The 14,610-nt window shown below is 39.0% G+C and overlaps 1 protein-coding gene across 2 annotated transcripts in view; it reads right to left on the bottom strand.

Moving 5' to 3' along the window:
- The window catches only part of ClC-a (chloride channel protein 2), a 625,116-nt gene that overhangs the window by 141,352 nt on the left and 469,154 nt on the right, over window positions 1–14,610 (bottom strand). For both annotated transcript variants that reach the window (XM_067141103.2, XM_067141101.2), the window contains exon 13: window positions 7,020–7,134. In XM_067141103.2, the coding sequence (XP_066997204.1) occupies window positions 7,020–7,134 (115 nt within the window). The remainder of the gene's footprint in view (window positions 1–7,019; window positions 7,135–14,610) is intronic.

Genomic DNA, 14,610 nt, shown 5'->3' on the forward strand with positions numbered 1-14,610 from the left:
AGGCTGATATGAGTGTAATCGTATCTGGTCCTCTATGGATTTGAATTGCTGTGGCTTCTATATTTTGAGTTTCTGGTAGTAGGATGTGGCTGTGAGAAATGCGCCTTTTTATGGCGATCAAGGTCCCTCCGCCGTCACCGTCCCTATCCGTTCTGTAGACATTGTAGTTGCGTAGTGTGAATCATTTAGTAGGTTTGAGTCTAGACTCCTGTACAAGAATAATGTCAATGTCCTGTTCTGTGAGGTATTGTGCGAGTTCTACTTTCTTGACCAGATCATTGAGGCCGTTAGCATTCCAGTAAGAAATCCTTAGTGGTTTCTTATCCATGTTTGGCTGTTAGAAAGTTGGGACGCTAGCTGTAGTAGGGACTGATTGAATTGTTGTATTGTTGCAAGTGTGTTGTCTATGAATGTTTTCATTTGTATTTGCAGTGTTTCTAATATGTAATTAATGTAAGTTGGGATAGTGTCTGGGATAGGGCATTTCGTGAACATAGTAAATGGTTGTTCTTTCGGTGTGTGTGCTTGGTTAGTGGGGGTGGGTTCTTCTGGTGCGAGTTCTGGATTAGCGGGGGTGAGTTTTGGCATTGTATTGTTGTTGGTTATGTTTGGTGGGGGTGGAGTGGAGAGTGGGGTATGTTGTATGGTATGGTGAGTGTCTGGTAGTGAACGAGTTTTTTGTGTGGGTGGAAGTGGACCGGCTGTTTCAGTGGGTGGTAGTGAGCAGGCTAAAGGGGTGGGTGGGGTGGGTGAAGGGGGGAGGGGGCAGTGCTGTTGTCTCTGTTTTAGTGGGGGATAGTGTTTTTGATAGGGTTCTGTGTTTCGGTGGTGGTTTTCTGTAGTGTTATGTTCTGCATCTGAGTCCGGCATGTCAGATGAGAATCCTGGAATGTTCCAGCGGTTTGTAAATGGAAGTGGGCTGGTTGGAATTGGGGAGGTGGTGTTTTGTTCAGGGAAGTTTGAGTTGTATGAGATGAGGTTTTTAGCTTTTTCTGCACGTATTCTGCATATACTTTGCATTTCTGAGAGGAGGCAGGGTGTGCTTCTCCACAATTTGCACATTTTAGTCCCTCTGGGCCTTGAATTATGCAATTGGTAGGTTTGTGTGGGCCTGCATATTTTATGTACTTAGGTTTTAGGTGATAATGTGATTTTGAATGGCCGAAAGCATGACAATTATAGCATTGTTGCGGTCTGTAGTTTTCATTTTCAGTTCTTTTGGGTTCGATTCTGATAGGGATGTTAAGTATTGTATTGATCTGCGAGAGGTCCTTGTTTGTGGGTGTGGAGTCATATGTAATTATGTAGAGTGGCATTAGGGCTTTACGGATAGTGTTATTCTCTTGTGTGATGTTTTGGTACATTTGTACTACTGAGAGGAGCTGGGACCCTTGTTTCCTGAGGTCTTCCTTGATTTCTTGAGGTGTCAAGTCTGACGGTAGTCCTCTGACTACTATAGATTTTCTGTTTGTTCTTTCCAGTGCGTGAGTGAAGTAGTCTAGGTCATGTTTAGTGAGAGTGTAGGCAAGTAGCTTGTGGTCTTCCTTGGTGTGGACTCTAACATCGGCCCCTTCTTTCGTGGGTTGGATCTGAAATCGTTTATATTTGAGTGCTCTTTCTACTGTTAGACATAGGTCTCTCCAGTGTTGGGATGAGCGAATGTGAATGAGTGGCATAGTTTTCTGTTCAGTCCTTGGCTCATTACTTGCCATTGTAAAGACTATATGTATTATTACTGGCTGTATTTATTTTCCTACTAGTTATTGTGACAGCAATGGCAGCGCCGCAGCGCCTCAGGAGGCCCTGAGCCACGTACTGGGCACTGTGTCAGGCCAGGTAATTGTTTTTACAGTGATTTCCCCACGACAAGGCCCGAGACAGTGCACCGCGTGGGTGGTAAACTACGGTGAGAGAAAAGACCCGTGGAGCGAGGTGGCTCTCTCTGACCGTTGAGTTTGAGTGTTGTAGGCATTCGTTGCAGGATGTACCCTTTGTCTGCAGTGGCGCCGGAGTGGCGGGAGCGCTGACCTCGTAGGTGGCAAAGCTACCCGTGGACGTTCCCCAGGTGAACAAGGCAGGCGCAGTAGCTGCAGTATGGTGTCTTAGTAAAATTGCAGCTGTTATTTGTATAGCCGATAGAGGAAGTGAGAGATCTTGGATGAGATGAATGTCGTCTCATCGAGGTTCTACCAGTGGATCACAGTCAGAGGAGCAGCGAGTTACAACCACACCGTCCTGCTTCCTCATCCTGTATCGAATGTGTTATATGTCCTCAACATCTGCCTCAACCTAATTCCTGGATAACACTCTACCCTGTTTCCCTTTTCTCCACACACTTTTCCCACATGTCTAACAATGGAATCCCCCATGACCAGAGCCTTAACCCTACCCACCTCATTTGATCCCCTCCTATCCTGGTCAGCCCTATCTTTCCTTACAGCTGCAGAAGCTAATTCCTCCTCTGTTTTCTCCCTCCCATGACTCTGTTGCACCTGTCTTTTCCTATCCTCTACTCTACATTTTCCTTTCCTACCTTTTCCCTTTCTCATACATCCACACTTCTCAGGAACAATTCCTCGTTCCTCATCTTCCCTCTGTTGTTCTACCTGCAGTGACTCATAGTGATTTCTCACAGACACCTGACCTGAATTCTGGTCCTGAATAGAGCCCTTAGCCTGCAGTCTCCTTCCCCTTAAAACGTTAGACCACCTGTCTACTACAATGCCCCCCTTACCTTCCCATCCCTCTTTTACACCTACTGTATCCTGTACACTGTTTGAGGGAAGCCTACTTCCTTCCTGTCTTCTGACAGAATCCCAATTGTCTCCCTCAAACTCTTCAACTCTTCTCTCATACTCCTTAATGCCTTGGCACACCCACACTTCCTACACTTGCACTCCTTTATGGAAAAATGAAAAGGAAAGGAAAAATAAAGGAACTTATTCTGTACAAAAAAAGAAATGAAAGGAAAAAAATATTGTCTAGGATAGTACACAAAGATCACACGACAATAAGGTAATTAATATACGACTACACTACAATACTACTTAGTCGTGCTATGTTGTTATCCTACAACACCCTAGCAAGATAAAAACTGCTGTTAATTACTGAATACCGAAAGGAATACATAAGAATTACACAATTCTGAACTGCAGTTAAGTTTATCCTAATTACTACAACAGAATTCAAGTAAGAAAGTTTCTACAGATACTTCTACTATACTACACAAATATTTTTACAAGAATAGAATAAGCACACTAATTTCTAATAAGATACGACATTACACTACAATATTTTTAAACTACGTTCAGATGTATCCTAATTACTTACAATATGTTATTACTAAGCACGAACAGGAATAAAAATTGCAAGTTTAAAACTTGCAAGAACCACTCAAAGATTACCAACAAGGCTAAATGCATAGACAGATTATAATTACATTCCTACTATGCTCTAATAGATACACACAAAAGATACATACACAAAGATATACACTAATATAGCGGGCAAGATACTATCTAATTTACCGTACCTACACTACAATTCTCAACTGAAATGTGGTTGTATGATTTTTCAGCTGGTGGATTACTATTATTTTCCCTACTACTCAGGACAGAGAATAAAAGTGGCCTTAAATACTGAAAATAAGAGGTTGTCTAGAATAATTTCTCAAAAACCTTCTATAAAAACTACACCGGGGACTTGAATTGCGATATTATTGGGACATAGGAATTTGATTATTAACTTTTACTTGTTGTATACCAGGATGCTCCAAGTTATGTACATTACAAGACCATTGATGTTATTAGCTAGAAATAAACAGTATTAATGGGAAATTATGTTAATGTCTAAGCAATAAAGTCAATTTCACAATTAACTTCATTATCCGTAACAAATACATCCATCGACATAGTCTTGGCACCACGAAGCACATCCAGCTGTAAAACTGGGCCAAGTTCACACGACGAGCTGACCCCCAATAAATTGGGGAAAAAGCCAAGAAGAAGAAGAAATGCATCTTATCCAAGATTTTACATTTAATATTTGCTGCATCATATAAACTGGAGATTTCACTGTACTATTAAATCACTTTCTTCAGCTTATACGTTATTTCTGGGGTCGCTGGAGCTACCAAACTCATTTTAGCTTTGGCCAAGGGTTTAAGGCTGGATGCCTTTCATGATACAATGTGATTTTTTAGATGAAAATCTTAAACCAAGATCGACAGGGATTTGAACCTCAGTTTTCCAGGTGGGAAGCCAGTAGTTTAGCCACTGAGCTAATCATGATTCCCATTCAAATTAATTAATAATAATACTTTATTAACATTAATACCATTTTACTACTCAAGAGGAGAAAAAATCAAACTAAAATAAAGGGAAAGAATCAGTGGAGTAAAAGAAGAAAAAATGTGCAAATATATAAATAGGTTATAGTACAAGTAAGCATAGGAAAGTAATATTCAGTCTGGAGATTGTGCATGCAATTTCTCAATTCTGGCAATGAGGAGTTAAATAAATCAATTTCCACTTGACATTCTTTCAACTGGTCCATGGAATGCATAGTTAGTTCTACGCCAATTTGTGAACAGTGTATGATTAAACCTCGTGTGCCTGTCTGGTACATGGAAGTATATTTTATTTGAGGATTTGTGGGCATTTCACAAAGGAGTGGAGCAATTTAAAAATTAAAAGCGTATCCAGGAATTCGCAGCATTATTACAAACTATATAGATTTAATTACTGTTGTAGGGCTACATAATCAACATTATTATATGGAAATCCTGCTCTAAATGAATATGAACAAAGAAATTTATGTTGTACTGGATCTATTCTGTGGATAGATCTGATGAGAAGAGTTCCATACAGCATACCTGCCAACTTTTAGAAATCAAAAATAGGAAGATGTTTCAATTCTTGGATTTCATCGCGTATATTGTGCCACAGTCTCGAAAAAATAACAACATAAAAGGCAGCCATATCTACAGTTACAAGGCAAATTGACCATTAAATTTAAAATCTTATACTGAGAAAAAATGGTTACAAGAAAATGTAACAAACATGGAACAAAATGCATAATATTTTCCTTTATTTGTAACATGAAAATTTAAAATTCAATTTTTGTAGGTATCTCTGAACAGACGGAGCTAACGTGTGTTATGTTTTGTGGTCATAATGTGAAAAGGAAATACCAGAAGCGGTTGCCGATGCAACTCTCTGAAATACATTCAACTCATTAAAATTAAGAAGAATGAACACAAATGCACTGAAATATGTGAAACTACCACATACAAAACAGATCAATATGCCTTATGCATGATTAACACGTGACTTTGACAGAGGGAAAAGAAAAGAACTGCAAAAAAAGAGAAATGAAAATCACACATGGTCTACAACTCTAACGAAACTACGCACAGAAATGATATTAACAGCACGCGAAGCACACAATAAGAAACTCAATCTTTTGTCCCAATTAATGGAGTCACTAGCGTGAGCTAGCCTCTCTCGCTTGTAGGACAATTGCCTTCCTGAATACCCAGCTGTAAAACTCACACGATGCTGTAGTGAGTGGGAAACACAATACACGAAGACGACGGACGATACTCTCGCCAAATAAAGCATCAAACAAGTACGCTTGAAAATGAGGTTGCGTAAATTAAACAAACACACAATAATTTATCCTAATGGAAGAGTATTGACCGTACTGGAGGTTATATTGCTCAAAAATGAGAAGAAGTAAAAATAAATCGGAAAATTAGAAGATGAGTTAAAAAACGGAAAGTTTCCGGGTAAATCGGAAAGGTTGGCAGGTATGATACAGGTATACAGTGTACAATTGAACTGATTTTCTATATTTATAATTTATATAATATGTTCCCACTTCCAAAGATTTTTAATTAATATTATTCTGGTAAAATACAGGGGAGAAATATATTATACAGCAGTTTGTTATTTTATGACCACACTGATTATACTACTTCTAAACATTAACAACAAATAAATACTGACAAGTCTATTCCAGTGACATATTTATTGTATGTCATTTTCTGAAGCTCATTATGAAATAACTTTTTTTAAACTTCAAGTATATTGACAACAAAAAGTCTCCTATAGACATAAGTTAGCACTGAACAAGAGTTTATAGTAAACTCAAGAGAGACGTGCATACACAGCTGACGGGAAGGACAAGCTGTATTCCCCCATTCAAGCGATGAGCGAGGTGCTACTTGGCAGGAGACAACAGCTTCCTTGTCCCATCTTCTGTCCAGTAAGGCTCAGTTACTAGTAGAGCTTTGTACTAGCAAGACACACGATGTACTTGATTCGCTCAGTGATTGTGCTTATAAAGTGCAGAGTAATAATTATCCATCGTGGTTAAGTGCACCATTGAGCAACAAATTTTTATTGTTGTGTGGAAGTATTGCAAACGATTTCTGGAAAACCAAAATCAAAACCATATGTCTGTGCTTTGTTTGAAAAGTGGTGTACAACTAGAGAAAAAGGGATTATAAAAAGGAGAGTGATAGATAATTGAAATAACAGAAGACAAAAACTACACGTTGCAGAATTCTCTCCGAAGATGCCAGGTATGCGTGTAGGAAAATGGAAATCATTTTCAGCAGCTGTTAAGACATGAAGGTATGAAAAGGAAAATCATTGATAGTTTTTCATTTCTTTCCTGTTTAAAAAATATGATGAGGGAATACAACCTGCCCTTTCCATCAGCTCACTATGTGTGCCTTGCTTGAGTTTGCTGTGAGCACTTGTTTTGAGAGAGATAAGTTATACATAGAATGATAGGAGCATAATAATATGCTGACCTGTCATTGTGTCTGTCCTATTATGTTCCTATTGATGTTCCTATCTTTCTATAACATGATTTGATACTTGTTTGTTCCTTTCTGTTACCTACATTGGTTTTAATAAGTTACTTTTTGCTGCTGTGTAACAAATAAAGCATGTCCTCTTGCCCTTGAGGGCTACTTCTTTAGGCATCCATCAGGCTATAATATAGCTTACCTGAGCTAGAAGGCAGTAGGTCAGGAAGATATGGCAATTTTTTAATGAGAATAATACTGTCGTACAAGGATGGCTGGAGGAGTGCAGCAATTGCATTAGAGATTAAAACTGCTGTCTGAAACATAGAAAGCAGAGTCCCAGCTTAGTATTTTCTGTGGAATTTATGCCTTAACTCAAGGAAAGCAATAAAGGAAATGTTTTGGTGAAGTGTTTCACCTATAGCATACATTACAATGAATGTGTATTTCACAGTACAAAGTCACCACATTTCCAAAATCAAGATTCGCAACATAACTATTTGCAGACAAGAAATAAAATCATGAAACTGGTTCTTCATAACATATGATTCAGGTGGTGAAGGCGCTCTATCAAAAGGGAATCCCATACACAAGCTGTTTATTCTCACATTCCAGTGTAATAGCAACAGATTCCATAACCAAAAAAAATGGGAAGATGCCAAAAATGTAGTTTCTTATTTTCCAGACATTTATTATGCTTATTGAAATTATGCCTCATTTGTTTTAATTACATATTTTGAATATGTTATTCCTAGGTTTTGTTTTTCTAATTATGAACAAGTGTATGGTCTAGAACAGGCATCGTCAATTGAGAGCAAAATGCCTTCGGAGCCAGTTTGCTCTCCGCTTTCGAGGAACGAGAGCAACTTAGCGAGCAAGTAGGGGAAGAAGTAGTTGAAGTTCATGACGTAATGCGTACTGAAGGCCAGTGGTGCAAAGGTATAGCACATCTTTCTTGACTGGTTAGATTCCGACACGATACGCGGGAACTCATGTGAGGTGACATTCCGTATTATATGAACGTGCAGTGGTTAAGTAGAAGAAAAGTTTTACATTGCTTCTATGCTCTGAGGAAAGAAATAGCTCTCTTTATGGAAATGCACAGTGAACCACTAGGAGAACTGAACAATGGAAAATAGACAGGAGATGTGGCATTTCTAGTACTGTAGATCTCACCAGCCACCTGAATTATCTTAATTCCTCCCTACAAGCTAGAGATATTATCATTATTCACCTCTTTGATCATGTTAAAGCTTTTAAGCGAAAAGTACTGCTGTGGGAAAATCAGTTCGTGAATAAAGACAACGCATTTTCCCACATTGACTGCAGAGTTGCATCTAGCTCCAAACTATTCCGGTAAATGAAATGAAATGGAGTATGGCTTTTAGTGCTGGGAGTGTCCGAGGATAAGTTCGGCTCGCTAGATGCAGGTCTTTTGATTTGACGTTTGTAGGCGACCTGCGCGTCATGATGGGGATGAAATAATGATGAGGACGCCACATACACCCAGCCCCTGTGCCAGCGAAGTTAACCAATGATCGTTAAAATTCCCAGCCTTGCCGGGAATCGAAGCCAGGACCCCTGTGACCGAAGGCCAGCACGCTAACCATTCAGCAATGGAGCCGGACACTATTCCGGTAAAACAGTAGAAAAATATAAATAGGTTTTAATGTCACTACACGATGAATTTGAGAGTAGGTTTCACGATATTCAGGCATTAGAAAACGATCTGCAGGTGTTCGCTACACCATTCTCAGTGGATGTGCGAACTGTTAGACCAGAACTGCAGCTAGAGCTGATCGACTTACAGTGCGATACTCAAATGAAAGGTAAGTTAGCAAACACAAACGGTTTGACTGAATTTTATGTTCATTTTCCAAGGGAGAGGATTTCCTAGATTGCACAAATTTAATGCAGATATTTTTAGTATATTTGCATCTACTTATTTATGTCAAAAGATGTTTAATGCAGATTTGTAAATCTAGACACAGAAGTCGGCTCACCGATGAGAACTTGAAATGTGCTTTGCGACTTGCCAGTATGCAAACGATAGTGCCAAATGTTGATACAATACTATCTACACAATCCCAAAGGTCCCATGAAGGAGGAGTACACAAGTGATATGTTTTAGTTCGTGTGTTTAATTTGTTGTCATAGTCATAAATGACACACAAATATTGAAATGTATGTTAATGAGAGTGCAAAGAATGTGTACAAATCACACAAATTGTATTTTCTTTTGGTAAATGTACGTGTCCCAAAGCTTCAGTTAATCGTGAAAATGTATTTATTCAGGACATATTGCACACTGCTGTATATTCCATTGTCAATGAATAATTTTCTTGTCCTATTATACTCTGTAATCTGTGTCCTGTTCATCTCGCATGATACATGCTCCAAATGATGATGATGATGATGACAACATCGACGAGGACAAGGATGATGATTATTATTATAGCAGTTGTTCATATGGTGTCATTTTCGAGCGGGAAGTACAGTACAGCCACGGTATGCAACCCGCCCGACTGCTGCTCTCTTGCCACGTGACAGAGAGCCGTCCAGAACAGAGCAAGCAACACCTGCTCTCTAGAGCAACTATGTGATGACATCTGGTCTAGAGCTCTGCTCATGTGTCCACTCCATTAGCACATTCTAATAGCATGTAGAAACTCTTTGGGGAGAGTTTCAGACAAGTATAAACTGATCAATCCTGATCTGCATTTAGGACTGTCACCTATGCAGCAGCTTCCCTACCAGTTATTTACCTAGTCTTTTCTTAATCATTTCAAATAAGTTGGAAATTTATTGAACATCTTCCTCGGTAAATTAATCCAATCCCTAATTCCTCGTCATATAAAAAAGTATTTGTCCCCTTGAATTCCAACTTTATCTTATGACCTTTCTTACAGTTAATATCTCCATTCAAGCTTAGTCTACTAATTTCATTTATGCCATCTCTCTGCTGACAGCTTAGAACATACCACTTACTCTGAAGTCTTCCCAGTCCAAAGTCTGCAATATTTTCATAACAGAATTCTTTTGTTGGAAATCTTTGGATCTTTTCTAGTTCTCGAATTAGGTAATCCTGGTGAGGGTTCCATACATTGGAACTATACTCTAATTGGACTCTTACCAGTGACTTTCCTTTCCATTACATCCTCTCCTTTACATCATTACTACAACCTCTAAATGCCCTCATAACCACACAAAGAGATTTGTAACCTTTATTTAAAATCCTGTTCATGAAATTACCCCAATGCAGATCTTTCCTTATGTTAACACCTAGTTATGTACATGCAAGCACAGAAATGGTGTCCCGGTATAAACAAAACATGGTATACCCCCACCTCCACGCTTAACGCATTGCTGCAGGTAGACAGTCCGCTACAAGACTGCTGTGATTGAAATGGGCACAGTGGTGGATGTATAGCAATACACACACACTGTGCCTTCAGCATTACCCTTTCACTCCCTCTCCTCCTTTTCAGTACTGAAGTGGCCTTCGACACTACCCCTTCACTCCCTCTCCTCCTTTTCTGTACTGGAGTGGGGCAGTGTTGATTGTTTACGTCGGGACACCATTTCTGTGCTTGCATGTACTTCCACTCCATCAACACCTTAATTAGAGAAGACTTTTCCTCTTTGCAAAACTTGTAACCTGACTTTTCATCCCGTTCATCATCACACCTTTGTCCATTGTCCATATCACAACATTGTCTAGGTCCCCCTGCAGTTGCTCACAATCCTCCAACTCATTTACTACTCTTTACAGTGCCCTGAAGATGGTTTTCCATGGTTTCCCATTTTCACACCAGGCAAATGCTGGGGCTGTACCTTAATTAAGGCCATGGCCGATTCCTTCCCAGTCCTAGCCCTTTCCTGTTCCAACGTCGCCACAAGACATCTGTGTCGGTGCGACGTAAAGCCAATAGCAAAAAAAAACTTTTTACAATATAACATCATCTGCAGATAGTCTTATCTGTGATTCCAGTTCTTTACTCATATCATTTATATGTATGAGGGAACATAAAGGCCCAATAACACTATCCTGCAGGACTACCCTCTTAATCATTACAGGATCAGGTAACACTTCACCTACTCTGATTCTCTGAGTTCTATTTTCTGGGAATTTAGTCACATATTCAACCATTCTTCTATCTAGTCCAACAGCCCTCATTTTCATCAGTAATCTCCTATGACTTACCCAATCAAAAGCGTTGGAAGGTCAACAGCGATACAATTCTCGATACAGATAATTTGACCTCGTGAATGTAAAATATCTGCTATATTTTGCTGGAATCCTACAAGTTAAGCTTACCTGGAATAACTTTTTCTAAAACTGAAATGCCTTCTATCACACCAATTAGTAATTTTGCAAAAGTATGTAATATAATGAGAAAGTATGATTTCCCAGAGTTTACAAACAACACGTCAAGCTGACTGCCCTGTAATTATCGGCTTTGTTACCCTTTCCCTTGTATACTGGAGCTACTTTTGCAACTCCCATTCATTTGGTATCATTCCTTCATGTTAACAGTAATCAGATATGTCACTATATCTCAACCCAATGCCTTCAGTCATAATTATGAACGTGTATTTACTACCTAATCAATACTTGATTTATTTCTGATGTATTTACATTACAAATACATTTAGCAATACTGGTTTTGGTCTCTATTAGAGGCCATCTTCAACTGCTGAAGAACCTTATTTGATAAAACAACATATATAATAATATTAAAAACACTACTTATTTCAGAGTCTATACAGTACAGTTTGTGATAAACTTGCATTAGATGGGAGTTATCAAATTTCAGGTCTAAAATTATGTCTAAAAGTTCATTTGCACTGTTTTAGAAATACATTAGATCTATTCTATCGAATAATCTATATTGGTCATGATCTTTAGTATGATAGCATGAAGTGTCACTGGTATGGCCTTGATGCTCTATTTACAAAACATTTGCTGAATGATACAGTTCTATATTAAAACAGGTGCACGTTTTTTACGCCGGCCCTGTAAGGATAAATTAAAGGAACTTAAGAGGAAATTGAATCTAGCAAAGAAGTCAGCTAAGGATAACATGATGGCTAGCATAATTGGTGGTCATACAGATTTTAGTGAAAAATGGAAGAGTATGCATAGGTACTTTAAGGCAGAAACAGGTTCCAAGAAGGACATTCCAGGAATCATTAATGAACAAGGGGAGTGTGTATGCAAGGATCTTCAAAAGGCAGAAGTATTCAGTCAGCAGTATGTAAAGATTGTCGGTTACAAGGATAAAGTCCAGATAGGGGAGGTGACTAATACTAAAGAAGTATTAAAATTTACCTATGACAACGATGACATTGACAGTAAGATACAAATTTGAAAACTAGAAAAACCAGCTGGAATTGATAAGGTTTCAGGGGATATACTAAAGACAATGGGTTGGGATATAGTACCATATCTGAAGTACTTATTTGATTATTCTCGTCGCCATAAGACCTATCTGTGTTGGTGCGACGTAAAGCTCCTAGCAAAAAAAAAAAAAATATATATATATTGTTTGTATGAAGGAGCTATACCAAATGAATGGAGAGTTGCTATAGTAGTCCTTGTATATAAAGGAAAGGGTGATAGACATAAAGCTGAAAATTACAGGCCAGTCAGTTTGACATGCATTGTATGTAAGCTTTGGGAAAGCATTCTTTATGATTATATTAGACATGTGTGCAAATTTAATAACTGGTTTGATAGAAGGCAGTTCGAGTTTAAGAAAGGTTATTCCACTGAAGCTCAACTTGTAGGATTCCAGCAAGATATAACAGATATCCTGGATTCAGGAGGTCAAATGGAATGTATTGCAATTGACCTATCTAATGCATTTGGTAGGGTAGATCATGGGAGACTACTGGCAAAAATTAGTGCAGTTGGACTTGACAAAAGAGTGACTGAATGGGTGGCTATGTTTCTAGAAAATAAAACTCAGAGAATTAGAGTAGGCAAGGCTTTATCTGTCCCTGTAATAATTAAGAGGGGAATTCCTCAAGGCAGTATTATTGGACCTTTATGTTTTCTTATATATATCAATGATTTGTATAAAGAAGTGGAATCAGAGATAAAGCTGTTTGCAGATGATGTTATTCTGTACCATACCATACCATACCATACCCCTTGGCACTACAGCCCTTGAAGGGCCTTGGCCTACCAAGCGACCGCTGCTCAGCCCGAAGGCCGTCAGATTACGAGGTGTCGTGTGGTCAGCACGACGAATCCTCCTGGTCATTATTCTTGGCTTTCGAGACCGGATGTTATTCTGTACAGAGTAATAAATAAGTTACAAGATTGTGAGCAACTGCAAAATGACCTCGATAATGTTGTGAGATGGACAGTAGGCAATGGTATGATGATAAACGGGGTTAAAAGTCAAGTTGTGAGTTTCACAAATAGGAAAAGTCCTCTCAGTTTTAAATATTGCATTGATGGGGTGAAGTTCCTTTCAGGGATCATTGTAAGTATCTAGGTGTTAATATAAGGAAAGATCTTCATTGGGGTAAGCACATAAGTGGGATTGTAAATAAAGGGTACAGATCTCTGCACATGGTTATGAGGGTGTTTAGGGGTTGTACTAAGGATGTAAAGGAGAGGGCATACAAGTCTCTGGTAAGACCCCAACTGGAGTATGGTTCCAGTGTATGGGACCCTCACCAGGATTACGTGATTCAAGAAAGGGAAAAAATTCAAAGAAAAGCAGCTCGATTTGTTCTGGGTGATATCCGACAGAAGAGTAGTGTTACAAAAATGTTGAAAAGTTTGGGCTGGGAAGACTTGGGAGAAAGGAGGCGAGCTGTTTGACTAAGTGGTATGTGATATAGATGTTGATTACCATGAGGAAATATTTGTCCCGAATGAGTAAATTTATAATACCAATATAAATGGTCCATTATTGGACATTATAAATTTTCCAGCTAACTCATTTCTGGTTGCCAGCGTTTTGCCCCATTGTGCTAAGTTGGGCTCATCAGTTGGTAAATAGCACACCCACCAAGACGCATGGCTAGTGCACACCGTGGAGGCCATTGCGTAGGCTATTTGGAAGGCAGGCTTCAAATTTTGGTAGTGAGACGAAGTCTCTCAAGTGCATTGGCACTGCTGGTGGCTCCAAATAGCCTACGCAGTGGCCTCCACGGTATTCACTAGACATGCGTCTTGGTGGGTGTGCTATTTACCAACTGATGAGCCCAACTTAGCACACTGGGGCAAAACGCTGGCAACCAGGAATGAGTTAGCTGGAAAATTTATAATGTCCAATAATAGACCATTTATTTTGGTATTATATGGTATGTTCCGAGCTGTCAGTGGAGAGATGGCGTGGAATGACATCAGTAGATATATAAGTTTGAGTGGTGTCTTTAAAAGTAGGAAAGATCACAATATGAAGATAAAGCTGGAATTCAAGAGGACAAATTGGGGCAAATACTGTATTCGTTTATAGGAAGAGGAGTTAGGGATTGGAATAACTTACCAAGAGACATGTTCAATCAATTTCCAATTTCTTTGCAATCATTTAAGAAAAGGCTTTGAAAACAACAGATAGGGAGTCTGTCACCTGGGCGACTGCCCTAAGTGCAGATCAGTGGTCGGTCGGTTGGTTGGTTGGTTGGTTGGTTTCTTCATGACATCAGGTAGAATACGGTTGAAGTATGGCTCACACCATTATTGCAGAAGACGAAATGAAGGTAGAACTTTTATGAGATGTTTACTGTTGATAAATTTGACCATAATAGGTGCTGTTTATTACTGTACTTAC

This window comes from Anabrus simplex, chromosome 2 (assembly GCF_040414725.1).
Source record: "Anabrus simplex isolate iqAnaSimp1 chromosome 2, ASM4041472v1, whole genome shotgun sequence".
Taxonomy (NCBI): domain Eukaryota; kingdom Metazoa; phylum Arthropoda; class Insecta; order Orthoptera; family Tettigoniidae; genus Anabrus; species Anabrus simplex.